The sequence below is a fragment of the Pempheris klunzingeri genome, chromosome 12, assembly GCF_042242105.1.
Source record: "Pempheris klunzingeri isolate RE-2024b chromosome 12, fPemKlu1.hap1, whole genome shotgun sequence".
NCBI classification, from domain to species: domain Eukaryota; kingdom Metazoa; phylum Chordata; class Actinopteri; order Acropomatiformes; family Pempheridae; genus Pempheris; species Pempheris klunzingeri.
In genome coordinates, this window is record NC_092023.1 from 19,659,164 (window position 1) to 19,675,014 (window position 15,851).

General features: G+C 42.4%; 2 protein-coding genes and 3 non-coding genes across 6 annotated transcripts; 3 read left to right on the forward strand and 2 right to left on the reverse strand.

Moving 5' to 3' along the window:
- The first annotated feature begins 946 nt into the window (after nucleotides 1–946).
- Nucleotides 947–1,028, forward strand: trnas-uga (transfer RNA serine (anticodon UGA)). Its single transcript has one exon. It is a non-coding gene; the product is annotated as a tRNA-Ser (tRNA).
- A 1,689-nt stretch (nucleotides 1,029–2,717) lies between these two features.
- On the forward strand, nucleotides 2,718–2,799 carry trnas-uga (transfer RNA serine (anticodon UGA)). Its single transcript has one exon. It is a non-coding gene; the product is annotated as a tRNA-Ser (tRNA).
- A 1,468-nt stretch (nucleotides 2,800–4,267) lies between these two features.
- On the reverse strand, nucleotides 4,268–4,349 carry trnas-uga (transfer RNA serine (anticodon UGA)). The gene has a single exon. It is a non-coding gene; the product is annotated as a tRNA-Ser (tRNA).
- Nucleotides 4,350–6,083: 1,734 nt separating this feature from the next.
- Nucleotides 6,084–8,605, reverse strand: dnajc12 (DnaJ (Hsp40) homolog, subfamily C, member 12). 2 transcript variants are annotated; one of them, XM_070841284.1, is made up of 6 exons: nucleotides 8,519–8,605; nucleotides 8,320–8,403; nucleotides 7,652–7,730; nucleotides 7,176–7,315; nucleotides 6,938–7,085; nucleotides 6,084–6,570 (listed from the first exon to the last, which is right to left on the reverse strand). In XM_070841284.1, exons 2-6 carry the CDS (start codon nucleotides 8,395–8,397, stop codon nucleotides 6,488–6,490), a joined length of 528 nt encoding a protein of 175 aa, XP_070697385.1. In that variant the 5' UTR covers nucleotides 8,398–8,403; nucleotides 8,519–8,605; the 3' UTR covers nucleotides 6,084–6,487. The 2 variants fall into 2 exon arrangements, with proteins under 2 accessions (XP_070697385.1, XP_070697384.1); XM_070841283.1 differs by having other exon boundaries at nucleotides 8,320–8,594.
- Nucleotides 8,606–9,149: 544 nt separating this feature from the next.
- On the forward strand, nucleotides 9,150–15,584 carry sirt1 (sirtuin 1). The gene is made up of 9 exons (XM_070841244.1): nucleotides 9,150–9,522; nucleotides 9,957–10,079; nucleotides 10,233–10,468; nucleotides 10,553–10,705; nucleotides 11,346–11,493; nucleotides 11,596–11,675; nucleotides 13,032–13,215; nucleotides 13,329–13,853; nucleotides 14,072–15,584. The coding sequence occupies exons 1-9, from the start codon at nucleotides 9,177–9,179 to the stop codon at nucleotides 14,359–14,361; spliced, it is 2,085 nt and encodes a 694-aa protein (XP_070697345.1). The 5' UTR covers nucleotides 9,150–9,176; the 3' UTR covers nucleotides 14,362–15,584.
- The last annotated feature ends 267 nt before the right edge of the window (nucleotides 15,585–15,851 follow it).

Below are 15,851 nucleotides of genomic sequence, written 5' to 3' on the forward strand. Positions count from 1 at the left end.
ATATTCTCCCCCATGTGCAATAGCCTTTCTATCACCTCATTCTTTCATTCTTTCACCATACATTATTTTTTGTATATACTGTACATGTAAACATATATATATTTTATATTTTTTATTCCCTTTCTTTGTATGTGTGAACTGTATCTTGTATGTGTGAATCAGAACTGCTGCTGACTTGAAATTTCCCCATTGTGGGATAAATAAAGGAATATCTTATCTTATCTTATCTTATCTTATCTTATCTGGTAGTTCAACAGGTTCAGTCCTCGTCTGTAACGTGCTGATGTGAGCACGCTGCTGAAAACGACAATCTCACCGGCTGCATCATAACTGTCAGCATGAGTCCATTTAGAGAAGTCTTGGTCATCATGACTGATATTCAATGAATGGATCGTGACAATAAGCCCCCCCCCCACCCATTAATCTGTTTTCGTTGCTGTGATCTGTGATATTTTTCCTTTTTGATATTTTTGATGTGTTGATTTATTCATATTATTATTCATCTGTTGTGTCAAAACACTTCATTTATTAAGGCTTATTATTAGAGGTTTTTGCTGAAAACAGCTGAAATAAAAAGGCACAAAGTGTGAGGACGGAGGATCCAGATATTTTTCCATGTGTTTTTCATCTCTTGTCCACATGAATGGAGTGAAAAAGCAACATGACAAGATTTAACAATGTCAGGAAACAAGACTGACAGATGTATGAAACAGTGACAGTTCAGGACCAGGACCTTTCTTAGTCAGTCTGGAAGGTTTCTACACTGTTTGTATCATCACTTTGTATCTTACAGCCCTCCACAAAATAATCACAGCTTAAATAACCTTATTTATCTCCTCTGTACCAGACTGCAGCCAGTCAGTGAGCACGTGAGGTGAAGATGTGTTGACGTTGATCTGAATGTCTTCATGATCTCAGGTGGAGAGTCCTCTGAGGGGAACAGCAGGTTGTTGTGGCCGAGTGGTTAAGGCGATGGACTTGAAATCCATTGGGGTCTCCCCGCGCAGGTTCAAACCCTGCCAACAACGAGCTTTCTGATAGGGAGCGACTCTTTGGTGGAAAGTAGCTTCACTGAAGACAAAGTCACACTTTGTTTGTTGATGTAGACATTTCAGCTCCACAGACAGAGTTCATCTGCTTTGTGTTCATGTGAGGCAGAAACTACCACAGTAGTTTCACTTTAAAGTCAAAATCAGTTTCTAATCAGGATAATAAAGAGAACCAGTTAGGCTCTTCCTGTAGAAAGACGAGGTTTATCTTGAGTGGTCACACAGTATCATACCTGCAATATTTCCTAAGATTGAATCATGACTTGCTCTTCATGTCCAAGTCTCTGGATTCAGTCTCCATCGTCTGCATGTCTGAAGGTGAACATTTGGATCAAACTACATGTGTCATTCTGTGTGTTAATTCACGTGTTTCTCTTTAATAATCATCCTTTTTGTTCAACAATCCACCTCAGACAGGGTTGTGTCTGTGCACAGCCTCCCTGTCCTCATGCTGCCCATCACTGAATAAACCTCCAACGCTGCAGTTGCACGTTTCCCCCCCGCTAGGTGGCGCTGTGCCCTGTGATGACGTCCCGTTTGCAGCCACCAAAAGCCCGATGAGGAGAGCTGTCTCTCGCCGGGTGCGGTGGCGCGCGCCTGTAATCCCGCTACCGGGAGGCTGAGGCTGGAGGATCGTTTGAGCTCAGGAGCTCTGAGCTGCAGCGGACTGTGCCGATCGGGTGTCCGCACTAAGCTCGGTATCGATATGGTGCTCCTGGGGGAGCCCGGGACCACCAGGTCGTCTAAGGAGGGGCGCACCGACCCAGGTCGGAAACGGAGCAGGTCAAAGCCCCCGTGCTGCTCAGTAGTGGGATCGCGCCTGTGAATAGACGCTGTAGTGCAGCCTGAGTGAGACAGCGGGACCCAGTCTTTTTACTCTCTGCACACTGTTCAACAAACAGCAGAGACCACAACAAGCTCTTATGAGTCACAGCAGCTTCATCGCTGCTCCTTCATCTTCTGCTGTCCAGGAAAAACCTTCACCAAGCTGCTGCTGCTGCGTCTCTTTGTCATACAGCGCCTCCACCTGGAGGACAGGAGCAATGAGCACCAGTCACACCACTGATGGATGGATGGAAACACACACACACACACACACACACACACACACACACACACACACACGACAGGCACATCTTCATCATCTTCATGCTCTGTCTCACACACTCTGACTCGTGAACGCTGCCCAGTACAGCAGGAGGGGGTTGAGGCCTCAGTGGTCTTCTGTCCACATTTCTCCTGACGATCTGAACAGCAAACCAGTGACCTTCCAGCCAGAAGCTCGGCCAGCTTTATAACAGACGAGACTAAAAAGTCTCTGCAGGCTCAGAAAAGTTGTTTGAGCTTCTGCATCCAGATGAACTTGTTTCCCTGCAGAGCTACGAAATATAAATACAGGTTCTGTTGGTGGAGCTTTGCTGGAGTTTGCAAAAACTGTGTTCACATTTCCAGGACCTTTCTTAGTCAGTCTGGAAGGTTTCTACACTGTTTGTATCATCAGTTTGTATCTTACAGCCCTCCACAAAATAATCACAGCTTAAATAACCTTATTTATCTCCTCTGTACCAGACTGCAGCATGTCAGTGAGCACGTGAGGTGAAGATGTGTTGACGTTGATCTGAATGTCTTCATGATCTCAGGTGGAGAGTCCTCTCAGGGGAGCAGCAGGTTGTTGTGGCCGAGTGGTTAAGGCGATGGACTTGAAATCCATTGGGGTCTCCCCGCGCAGGTTCAAACCCTGCCAACAACGAGCTTTCTGATAGGGAGCGACTCTTTGGTGGAAAGTAGCTTCACTGAAGTCACACACTATTATTGTAATACGGCCCACACATGGAACCTGTGCTGGACTGTATTGTACTTCTTAGTCTCTCCGCTAGGTGGAGTGACTGTCTTGAACGAGGCAGCTTCTCTATAAAATGAGTAATCGAAGAAGAAATTTGCTACAGGTGACCCAAAATGGCAGAATTAAGGAAATGTAACAGAGCAAGTTAGTGTAGAAAGTTTCAGACGCGGTGTCACTTTTGTATTACGGAGGAGCTGCTAGATGTTAGCAGTCTGAAGAGCACCACGACGGGTGAGAATGCTTTTGAAGCTGTGCCAGATGCAGTTGGCATGATGGGAGTTAAATGGGATGAGCTGTGTGGAGGTACGACAGATGGAGCTCCAGCTGGGACAAGCGAGTGCAAAGGAATGGACTCTACGGTGTCCGCCGCGGGTCAAGAAAGTGGAGGTAAGGCTGTTAATTGGAGCACCAGGGCTCTAGCACAGACTATTTCAAGCTTCCCTCTCTGATGCTGGTGCTGGTGCGGGGGGGCAGGGGGGTGCAGGGGCAGGGCATTTTTAGTGGATCTCACTGATCACCTTAACACACTGAACAAGAGCCTACAAGGCAAAGACCAGCTTGTACCACAACTAATAAATGAAAGCCCACTAATGGAAAGGCTGTTTTTTTTTTTCTTGAATCATATTCAGTTATCAAGCAGAATTTACCTACATTTGATTGATTTTGCCAACTTTAATCCATCAGAGGTGAGGCGATATACATCACCTCTAGTGGATTAAAGTTAGCAATATAGCTCACTTCTAGTGAGTGGCCCAGCCCTTTGTATGTTTTTCTGTATGTGGCCCTCAGTGAAAAAAGTTTGGACACCCCTGATGTAGACATTTCAGCTCCACAGACAGAGTTCATCTGCTTTGTGTTCATGTGAGGCAGAAATCTTTCAAAAACAAAAACTGCCTCATATTTAGAGTGAAAATCAATCTCGTTTTCCACTTTATAATAAAGACGTACACCAGTTAGGCTCTTACTGTAGAAAGAGGAGGTTTATCTTGGGTGGTCACACAGTATCACACCTGGAATATTTCCTCAGACTGAATCATAGGGTGAACACTGATGTGTCATGTCTGTAGGAGGATGTGTCTCAGTGGTAGAGACATGCTCTTCATGTCCGAGTCTCTGGCTTCAGTCTCCATCGTCTGCATCGTCAAGATAAACCTCCTCTTTCTACAGTATGAGCCTAACTGGTTCTCTTTATTATCCTGATTAGAAACTGATTTTCACTTTAAAGTGAAACTACTGTGGTAGTTTCTGCCTCACATGAACACAAAGCAGATGAACTCTGTCTGTGAAGCTGAAATGTCTACATCAATAAACAAAGTGTGACTTTGTCTTCAGTGAAGCTACTTTCCACCAAAGAGTCGCTCCCTATCAGAAAGCTCGTTGTTGGCAGGGTTTGAACCTGCGCGGGGAGACCCCAATGGATTTCAAGTCCATCGCCTTAACCACTCGGCCACAACAACCTGCTGCTCCCCTGAGAGGACTCTCCACCTGAGATCATGAAGACATTCAGATCAACGTCAACACATCTTCACCTCATGTGCTCACTGACTGGCTGCAGTCTGGTACAGAGGAGATAAATAAGGTTATTTAAGCTGTGATTATTTTGTGGAGGGCTGTAAGATACAAAGTGATGATACAAACAGTGTAGAAACCTTCCAGACTGACTAAGAAAGGTCCTGGTCCTGAACTGTCACTGTTTCATACATCTGTCAGTCTTGTTTCCTGACATTGTTAAATCTTGTCATGTTGCTTTTTCACTCCATTCATGTGGACAAGAGATGAAAAACAAGTGTGCAGAGAGTAAAAAGACTGGGTCCCGCTGTCTCACTCAGGCTGCACTACAGCGTCTATTCACAGGCGCGATCCCACTACTGAGCAGCACGGGGGCTTTGACCTGCTCCGTTTCCGACCTGGGCCGGTGCGCCCCTCCTTAGACGACCTGGTGGTCCCGGGCTCCCCCAGGAGCACCATATCGATACCGAGCTTAGTGCGGACACCCGATCGGCACAGTCCGCTGCAGCTCAGAGCTCCTGAGCTCAAACGATCCTCCAGCCTCAGCCTCCCGGTAGCGGGATTACAGGCGCGCGCCACCGCACCCGGCGAGAGACAGCTCTCCTCATCGGGCTTTTGGTGGCTGCAAACGGGACGTCATCACAGGGCACAGCGCCACCTAGCGAGGGAAAACCGTGCAATTGCAGTGTACTTATACTTTTTATTTTACTGATGTACTTTTACTGAAGTCGTACTTTGAATGCAGGACTTTTACTGTGTGTATTTGTACACTGTGGTAACATTACTTAAGGCAATAAATGTGAATACTCCGTCTGATACTGCTGCAGATTCATCTGTGACATTTCTCTCCGGGCAGGTGTGTGCCTGCACTAGAAAACCTGTGATTGGAGGATAATTAAAAGTTACACACACACAGGCACACTGGTAAGTTTGGTTCATTCTGAGAACACATTCATTTCAATTCAGTGCTGTCTTCATAGAGTTTAACCTTGAGATGTAGACAAGATTCATATCAGCTGTCCTTGATCAATATTCAGATCTGATCTGCTTTTTAAAAATCAATGTATCCTGTTTTTACATGTTTTGTTCTTATATTCTCCCCTTTGTTGTTTACACTTTCTGATCCAGGCCTTAACTTTTCTAACCTTTTCTCATTCAGACATTGTCTTGTCATTAATATTTGACAGTCTGAGTTGGCGAAGCTGGATCACTGAGAAAAGTCTAAAGTGAGTTTTGTGATTTTTTTGCTCTTCAGCTTCACCTCAAGATCAATAGAAATAATACAATCACTTACATGTAATTCATTTCCTGACCCTGAAACCTGCATTCACTTAACATCTGGGATCCAGGCTCCACTTCATGTGCCTTGTTGGGGTTTACTACATTTTAGGTTTGACACGATTCATGATTTTCTTAAAGAGGTTTACAGTTACAGAATCTACATGGTGGTAGATGTCAAATAATGTGAAAACCTGAAAGTTACATTGAAAATAAGGAAAATCATCCTCAAACTTGCACAAAATCTAATCTAGTACCTCTCCTTTTAGTCTGAATGGTTTGAAATATTTCTGATCAAATCATATTTCTTCAGAAAAAATGGAAATCAATGGTACTGTGTTTAAACTAGAAGCAATGTAGGTGTAGCGACACTTCACGAATGCACAATCGTAGCCAACTAGATGTTCTATTTCCATTTCACAGACATTGACAGTGAAGACTTTCAATAATACACATGAGCAGAATAGTGTACATGACGTGTTGCAGTTTCATGTTCCCAACATTATGGGCAGTAAGACAAAAATACACATTACATTACATTAAAGGTACTCCAGTATCTCCCTTTTATGTTACTGATAACAAAATGAATTATTCACAGTATCTAATATGCTACTGTCTGATTTTTGTTTGACAAAGTATTTCACACTTTGCAACAGACACAGTTAGAGCTCACAATTTACATTTTAGGCAAGAAGTGATTGAGTCAAACCATCATTAACAGGGTCCCAACTGAAGGACAACAATCAAAAAGACAACAAGCACAAACAATTAAACAAAAGTGACTAAAACTCAAACACTGTTGATTTATTCATATTTCATAATTTCTAAACCTCCGCAGCAGACTAGATGGAGAGTCCGCAGCCCAACGGAAACGTCGATGGCAGTAATCACCTGAGCAATGATGAGAAAAAGTAAAATTTAATTTCATATGATCTAATACTGAGTAAACAATAGATGGTGTAAATAGTAGTACACAGTGTAAAATGTAGTAAGTAATGGAATGGGAAACAGTTCTGACCTCTTGATGTGACACAATAAGTATGTTAATCACATTATTAGAATTTATAATGTAATGCACATAATATAATCATTGTTTGCTCATAAAACAAATGAACAAATAAGGGACGTGTCATTTGGTCGATGCTGTAAGAACAATAATGCCCTTTTTAATATTCAGTGTAATATTCAATGCCCCCCATTCCCATTGTACATTGTACATGCTTTCCACTATTTTGAGAGAAATTAGAAATTCACTCACTTGAAGATGACATGGCATCACATGAGGGGATGGTTGGTGATCCTTGTTCAGAGTGAAGGTCCTCTGCTTGTGAGGGGGGGGTGGGGATTTCTGCTTTTGAGGCCTCCAACATTGGTTCCTTCTTATTTCTCACAGCCCAGTGCATTGACTGCAAAAAGAAAGGACCACCAGGCTTTCTAAGTTACACAGATTCCACGGTGTTTTGAGAAATCGTTAAAAAGGTAAAGACATTACATACAGTTTTTACAGAGTCATTCAAGGCTTGCCAGTCATGATATGGGATAGTAACTCCGCTTCTTCTCCAAAGGTCATAGTTTTTTCTTTTGGTTTCATTGCATAAAACCTCTTTGGCCTCCTGCAGCTTTTGGAAATCTTCCACTGTCGGAAGGAAAGAAAATATCAGGGTTTAAGAGGGTTTAATGAATACCCTGTCTTTGTATGCAGCTGTAAGCAGCTCTGCGTGAACATAATTTGCTTTGAAGTCAAGACATCAGGCAGAAGCATTAACTGTTTGTGGAATAAGTAAGAAAATTGAGAAACAATGGTAGAAAACATCATGAAAAAGGTAATAAAAATTGAAAAAGTTGGGCTCACCTTCACTTCTGATCACGCTTCTGTCTGTATGAAATGTTTTATGACATTTTTTTGAATGATTTTTGCCAGCATTTGAAAACTCCCTTTAAATACACACACAACAGTGGTGCACATATTTACCTGCCCTGGGGTTGTCTAGGTGTTTGTCTGGGTGGCATGCCAAGGCTCGGATCTTGTATTCATTGAGAATCTGTTCAGTCTGGGAGGTAAATGATTAAATAAATATATCACACTTTTGCCAATCTCAATATTTGAAATTCAAGAATCAGTCACTTATTTTATTTCAAAGGGACATAATTCAATGTGTGGTGCAGCACACTCAAATTCACACACATTTCTGTGTCAAACAAACCCAGTATCACTCTCACAAACAACAGGGGCTTATAGAAGGGAAATATAACCAGAGTTTTTCTGAACCTGGTCTATTGTATGCTATCTTGTTAGTTATACACGTGTGTGTTGAAGGATTAATTATTAAGTGCAAATACTGTGACAGTCTGCAGAGACACTGGATGACGCACGACTGGTTTCTCTGACATCTTAATCTGGAGCATCAACCACAGACTGTGTGGTATCAACAGGTCTCTGTCGGCTCAGACTAACCTCTGGAGCACACAGAATCCATCAGCCTTGAGGCTGAACAATTTACAGGCTGCTGATCGCTGACGTACATCCAGCATTTTATTTGATCTCCCTCTTAAACCAGTATATTTTAGTTTGGAGGTCCAGACAAATGTTGCGTCGCCCAGCAAATAGGCTGATCCTTAAAACCACAAGCCAGAACTTACCGACGACAGTTCATCACATCCTAATAACCCGTAGTAATCCTCCAAGTCCTCTGGTTTGCAGCTCAAAACAGCCTCCATATAAATCTGTAATGAAAGTATGGCTCTTGTTATAACGGAGCTTGAATATCAGCTGTCCTGGAGCTCAGATGTTCGACTTAAGGCTCTCTGATGTGGCAGCTGCCGTGAGTCAGCCACTCACACTGTTCTCAGATGTTATCTAATTATTTTGCGAGCAAGCTCCGGCTAACTTAAACTAATGGAGAAACAGCCAAATGGTTGAAATTGTGAAGAGGGACCTCTCTTGAGCGGAGTTAAACACCCAGTGGCCCTTTAGTGTCATATGACGCATGCTGCATTCACGTGCCTCACAAAAAGCGCTCGAAATTTCCAGCATTCGAGGGGGTAATTAAATAAAATCAAACGTAGCTTAACTAATTAGAAACACAGTAAATGACTCTGTGATAACATTATGTTTTTGATGACTGGAGAACACACCATTTAGCATATGTCTCAAAATGAGAATCATACATTTGACTGAAGCATATAATTGAGGTTAAAATTAAAATATCAATGTTTAAATGTAAAATTAATTCTATAACAGTATATTCATTGACATGACTCACAAACTATTATGAAAAACTTTGACGTCTGTGTTTTACTCGCAACTTTGTGCAGTCATTGATTAATAGTCACCTGACAGTGCGTGAAGGCAGCAGCGTGTTGTTATGGTTTTATGCCACTGACGTAAAAGGGGACGTTCCGATCCTCACGATTGGTGGAGAAGGAGTCACGTGTGTTATGCAAATGAGCCAGCTGTCCGAGAGGAAGGCTCTGCTCAGCGGCTCTGCGGGCTGAAGATGGCGGACGGAGAGAGCAGTGTCGGAACGGCCTATCCGGGCGCCTCCGAAATGGAAGAACCTGCCGCGAAAAGGTCGAAAATCAGTCCGTTGACTAACCACGGATTCAAAGTCGCCAAAGAAGACCAATTATCATGCGTCTCCGCGGCCACGGAGGGCTGGGAGGCGGCGGTGAATTGTGCGCAGCCAGCGGAGAGGGAAGCAAAGCCGGTGATGGCGGTAGAGCAGGCCCCAGCAGCGCTAGGCGGAGACAACAATGGACTGGGACTGCTGGTCTCCGTGCCGCACAAACCAGTTGTGAAACTAGACGACAGCGCTGTATTTGGGACAACGGAGGAGGGTGCTGGTAAGAAAAGAGGCGACCAATAAACGAAGCCAAGAGTATTTACGCGACTTGAGGTGGACTGTGTTTTACCAACTTAACCGGCGAGTTTGAAACAGAAGTTAACGGTAACGTTAGTTGGCTAACGTTAAACACAGTACAGATGTGTGGGAGTTTATAAGTGGGCACTTCTCAAGGCGGAAACGTTACCTTTCCTTAACTTATCGCTAATGCAAAAAACGAAAGAAAAAACTGACACAGCTTTTGCGGATATAACTCTTTGACTCGTAGCACTGAACTTTGATAGCAGCTTAGCATTTGTTAGCCGGTTGACATCCCTAACGCTACCACACTGAGCTTGTTGCCGTGGATGGTGGTTTTATCATACTGGTTGATAGAAACAGAGGCCAGGCTGTCTATAACGTTGCATCTTATCTCTTTATTTTGCCTGTCCTTAGATTTTCTTGGACACGACGACCTCCCCTCCAACGGACTGGCTGCCACACCGGACCACATCAACGAGGACGATGACAGATCCTCACATGCGAGCTCCAGCGACTGGACTCCTCAACCGCAAATAGGTAACCACATGGACTTAAGAAGCATCTTGCAAATCTGCATCAGCATCTCTGATACAGTGGGAAATTGTTAACACATAATAATGACTGCAGGCAGTGGCATTGCACGTGCATTTTTGGATGCAAGTCGTGCTGAGATTTTGTATTCTCGCCCAGGTTCCTACAGTTTCATTCAGCAACACATCAGAGAGACGGATCCAAGGACCATTCTTAGGGATTTGCTGCCTGAGACCGTGCTCCCTCCAGATTTAGATGACATGACACTGTGGCAGATCATCATCAACATCTCAGAACCTCCAAAAAGAAAGAAGCGGAAGGATATCAACACATTAGAAGATGTGGTCAGGCTACTCCATGAAAGTAAAAGGATCCTTGTGCTGACTGGTGCTGGGGTATGTATTCACAGTGGTACCACACACATGTACAACATGTCATAAGATTAAGTCTGAGGGAATTTATTTTTGTTGTTTTTTTAGGTGTCAGTTTCATGTGGAATACCAGACTTTCGCTCCAGAGATGGAATTTATGCACGACTTGCTGTAGATTTTCCTGATCTTCCAGACCCTCAGGCTATGTTTGACATTGAATATTTCAGACGGGACCCAAGGCCCTTTTTCAAGTTTGCTAAGGTTTGTTTGTTGCACCCAAAGTTGATAATAATGCATCAAAAATGATTTGATTTCCCAGACTGAGGTATATGGTGTGATAAGACAATGAACTTTGTTAAAATGTACCCAAGTGTGGATGTAGTATGGTAGAGTGGGTCGTCCATTAATTGGAATGTCGGCCGGCTAAGTCGGCATGCCGAAGTGTCTTTGGGCAAGATACTGAACCCCAACTTGCTCCTGGAGCACAGTTTCAGTGTGTGAAAGAATAGTCTCCTCCAACTTAGATTCCTCCTTTATGAATGATGAGTGAAGGGGTGAATGAGGCTTTGACTAGTCAAAATGACTAGAAAGGTGCTATACAAATACGGACCATTTACCAAACAAGTCAATGTACACCTTTGCAAGGAGCTACAGAAAACTACACACACTTGGTTCACTCACATAGATATTGATGTGATACAATGTTTACCTTTGAGAACATGGGTGAGATACATGCCCTTTGCATGAAGAAGGTCTGTATTCATATTGGTGTTAAAAGGTCCAGTCTGTGTTGCAAAGATAAAAAAAACAGTTAAGAGGTTTTGTAGAGTAGCCAACAGGGGTACAGGGGTGATATGCATTATTTAGTTCTCAAGTATTGAGTGCATCCTCTCTGCTACAGGAGATCTACCCTGGTCAGTTCCAGCCGTCTCCCTGTCACAAATTCATATCTATGATGGATAAGCAAGGGAAGCTGCTGCGCAACTACACACAAAACATTGACACGTTAGAACAAGTGGCTGGAGTTCAGCGGATTATCCAGTGTCATGGTAAGTGATGCAGCTAATACATCGCTCTTGTTTTTTGTTTTTTCTTTGTATAGTCCTGTCCGTGGTGATGAAGAAAGGTTTATTAATAACTTTTTATTTCAGGTTCATTTGCAACCGCATCCTGTCTCGTCTGTAAACACAAAGTGGATTGTGAGGCGATAAGGGAAGACATCTTTAACCAGGTAGTTATTCATTGCTAACTGATCCAAGATAATACATTTACATGCACTGATTGGATATTGCATCATCAAAGTCATAAGACACTGCAATTTCCCACAGACCCTAAAGCCAGGTATTTACACTTTTGTGTATGTTTTGTGCCTGAAAATACAATAACTCTCAGAATTTCGTGGTTATGCATGAAAATACCTCTTCACAAATCCTGTGTGTGCCATAAACTTTGGTGTTCTAAAACTGGAGTGATGCCGAGCCATTCCAGGGCCAAGCAGACGTGACCAGGAGGAGCAATCTGGAGTGATATGGTCCTTTTTCACAGCAGACATTTTTGTGTGTAAAACACAGGTGTAGCTAATAACCATTATTAACAGCTTCATTGCCTTTTATTTGCTGGAAGAGAGTCGTTGTTAATGTTATGAGCTCCATCTGTAATTTTCCCACTCTGCGAAGTCAAAATTTCTTCCACTACAAAGGTCTTTCATTTTAACTGAAGAACTATAGAAAAGCAAAAACAATGCTGTGATGATAGCAAGGCTGTCAATAATTAAGATGGCATGAGTTTTTTTTTTTTTTTTTTTAGACTGCAAAAAAGTTATGCAAGTTTTAAATGAACAGGCTTGATAGGAGAAAAAAAGAACATTGATGCTCAATAAGCTGTTAAAATGTTTTGCCTTGTTAAGGGAAACATGACAGAAAAATTCAGATCACGTCAGTAATCTTTGTAGTGCATTATTGTTCATTGTTTCATGCAACTCCAACATTGTGTAAATCCATATTTATGTCACCAGTATTGTACAGATATACAGCAGCTGCAGCATCAACCAGTGTCATTACCCTGACGATCAATGAGATCGTGGAGGCAGTGTTGTATTATTAATAGTGGAAAGGTGTTTATTCATCTAGATTAAAAGAAAAAAACTTTTTGAGAAGTCATTTAGCACCATTGTATTTGATATGTGAAATTCTTTGCATTCAACATCAAAACTATTTGCTTAACTAGATACCACCCGGGGTAAAAATGAAAATGTGTATTGCTTTATTTTGTTATTTGGGTGTTTTCATGTTACAAACATGTTTTGAAATGTGACATGTGGCTTTCAGCTCCAGTTCAAACTGACTGTAGTTATACACCCTGGCAGAGAGAATAAAGTGGCACATACCTCACATAAAGGTCTCTCCTCAAACATTTTGCACTGTGTGTCTATGTACGACTGTCAGTCGGCTACAGAAGTAAATCAGGATGGCACAGCTGTCTACTTTGAGTACATTGGCTTGTATTGTGGATATTACAGACATGCATCCCCTATCTAAATAAAGATGATATGGCATTCCTTGATGAATGAAATAAATATTTCCCACAGGTTGTCCCCCGTTGTCCGCGGTGCCCAGATATTCCCTTGGCCATCATGAAACCTGACATCGTCTTCTTCGGAGAGAATCTTCCAGAAATGTTCCACAGAGCCATGAAGCAGGATAAAGATGAAGTGGACCTCTTGATTGTAATTGGCTCATCACTTAAAGTCCGACCAGTTGCCCTCATCCCAAGTATGTTTGTTTTATTTTCCTATAAGATGCACGCAATAACCAATATGTTTCTATTGTGCATCCAGCAAATCCAAACATACAACATGTAACAGTTTTCTCTTCATCCCATCCAGACTCCATTCCTCATGAAGTGCCTCAAGTCCTGATCAACAGAGAGCAGCTGCCTCACCTCAACTTTGATGTGGAGCTGCTTGGAGACTGTGACGTCATTGTCAACGAGCTCTGCCACCGGTTGGGTGGAGACTTTGAGCAGCTCTGCTACAACACTGTAAGACTCACTGAGATCACGGAGAAGCCCCCTCGGTTACCAGAACAGTCACCAAGTGAGGCCTTGCCTGCTTCCAGCGATGCAGCTCAGGAGGAGCAGAAGCCGCTCGGCACAGACTCAGTAATTAAGCCTTCAGAGAAGACGGAAAGTCCAAATGTCAGAGAGACTGCTGGTAATAATATAACGCCTCCAGAGCCTTGTCCAAATGCTCAGTGTCCCAGTGAAGAGACGGCCGAGCCTTCAGAGGTATCAGCGGAAGATGTTGCGAAAGAGGAGGCCGCAGAACTAAAGAGCCAATCCACCCTTGAATTTCGTAGACGATGCTGGATGAGTCGGATAAACAGAAGTCCAATCAGCAAACGCCTTGAGAGTAAGCTTTAGACCACGGCAGAGAGAGCAACAGTGTTTGCTTTAACAAATATATTTTGATGTATTTCAATGAGACATGTTTAATCACAAGCACTAGCCTGCTAACACAGCAGGCAAATGTTGTATGTTGTAATTATAATTTTAAATATCAAACTCATTGAGTAGCACATCCACATATTGGTTTACAGCGCTGTAAATGGTTTGTATTGTTTCCCACAGCAGGCCAGTACCTGTTTCAAGCACCGAATCACTACATCTTCCACGGGGCTGAGGTTTACTCCGACTCTGAAGATGAGACGTCGAGCTCCTGTGGGAGCGACAGTGACGAGTCTGAATGCAGTGCAGATGGGGTGGAAGAAGACAGTGAGCCGGAGGAAGCCAGCACGCTCGCAGCGGGTGGAGAGACATGCCTCAGAGACACTATACAACACACTTTAGCCACTGAGGCCTCATCAAGTGTGCAGACAGACAGTACTTCTGAAAAGACTCTCAGCACCACACACCTTTAAATGTAAAGTACCCAGTCGACAAAGCACTAATTGTCTTATATATATATACGTATACGTATATGTATATATATATATATGTTTCGTATATTTTTGACTCATCAACCTTACTATTATTTTTCATAAAGTTGGAATTGCGTGACAACTTTGTGTGAATATGCAGCAAGTTTTTATTTTTTCTGTGCCTAGTTTGGTCACATGCATTGTGTCTGAAACCTCATACTGTACAGTACTTACTAAATAGAATGCAGTAGTGGTTTCTCCCCCCTTTTTTAAGGAGTTCTTTCCTTCTTTTCATCTCCTTCAGCATTCACATTTTCTGTATTGTAGCTGATGCTCTCATCTACTGCAACACACTATGAATGCAACACTAGATTAAGCTTTAATTCCACAATTTGCAGTTATCACAAGCAAAGACATCAACAGTCTCGGTCCATAGTGTGATGCCAGCTGTGGTCTAATGATGTGGTAAATAGTCGCTTCATGCTACCATGAGGAAACTAAATGTAAATATGTAAGCCTACTGCCTGCTAAATAGTGGATACTATGAGTTTCAGACACATACATAAATCTTGAGACGGTTTACTTGAACACATTGTCTAACTTGCAATATAAAGTTCAGCTCTGCCCTTTCATTAGGGTGAAAGGAACAGTACTCTTTAATTTTAGACCAAAGAACACTTGATCAGCGTGCTCCTACATTGTCATAAGCTTTGTATGTTTAACCTGTCATTTAAATCTTGGAGAAAAAAAACTAGAACTATTGACAAGGTGTTCCTTCTGACATGTGGCAGCTACTTTTTATGGTCAAGGCTCTTATTTTTATACTCTGAGGCACGCTCGTGAAAGAGTAGATAATAGTTTTTATCTGTACAAAGTTATACTAAGTTGTAATATTAAGCCTTAGGAATATATTCAGTGAGTTCACTTTGAAAAATGGCACTTTTTTTCCTTCCTATAAAACCGGTTCTGTTGCCCATGTCACTTTTAATTGAATATAAAGTAAACCAGTTTCTTCCATCATACAGAGGAGTCTGCTGCCTGTAAAGATTAGGTGTTGGTAGATAGACATATTTGAGCCAATGTGATGATAAATGTCTACACCAACATAATTCACGTACCATTTCCAAGGTAATGTTTTGTTTACGGTTAAATAAGATTCTTTTTTTTTTACATAATTATAGTTGTTATCTCTTCTGGGGTTCTCAGTAAAAAAATGAACAACACTGACCACTCATTTCTGTTATTTCATACACACCTCAACATCTGCGGCGTGATGGTGCAGAGACGTGAGTAGTGCGCCACCTAGCGCCTCTGAGCTTACACACACTTCCTCCAATCACTTTAAAGTCTGTAGTGTAACTAAAGCAAGAGGCTCATTTCAACATAATTGCACTATAAGCAAAATGCATTTATTACAGCAATACAGCACAAAATGTACAGATTCAACTTTAAGTGTTGATGACATCAGAGGAAGAGTGTGGAATACTATT

Bases quoted from the DNA above. Each gene is read 5' to 3' on its own strand.
- dnajc12 (XM_070841284.1), bottom strand. From the start codon at position 8,397: ATGGAGGCTGTTTTGAGCTGCAAACCAGAGGACTTGGAGGATTACTAC. The intron at 7,316-7,651 runs GTAAATATGTGC...TCCTTCCGACAG, and splicing joins CCTAGACAACCCCAGGGCAG to TGGAAGATTTCCAAAAGCTG. The intron at 6,571-6,937 runs GTGAGTGAATTT...ATCATTGCTCAG, and splicing joins TGATGCCATGTCATCTTCAA to GTGATTACTGCCATCGACGT.
- sirt1 (XM_070841244.1), top strand. From the start codon at position 9,177: ATGGCGGACGGAGAGAGCAGTGTCGGAACGGCCTATCCGGGCGCCTCC. The intron at 10,469-10,552 runs GTATGTATTCAC...TTGTTTTTTTAG, and splicing joins TTGTGCTGACTGGTGCTGGG to GTGTCAGTTTCATGTGGAAT. The intron at 13,216-13,328 runs GTATGTTTGTTT...CATCCCATCCAG, and splicing joins ACCAGTTGCCCTCATCCCAA to ACTCCATTCCTCATGAAGTG.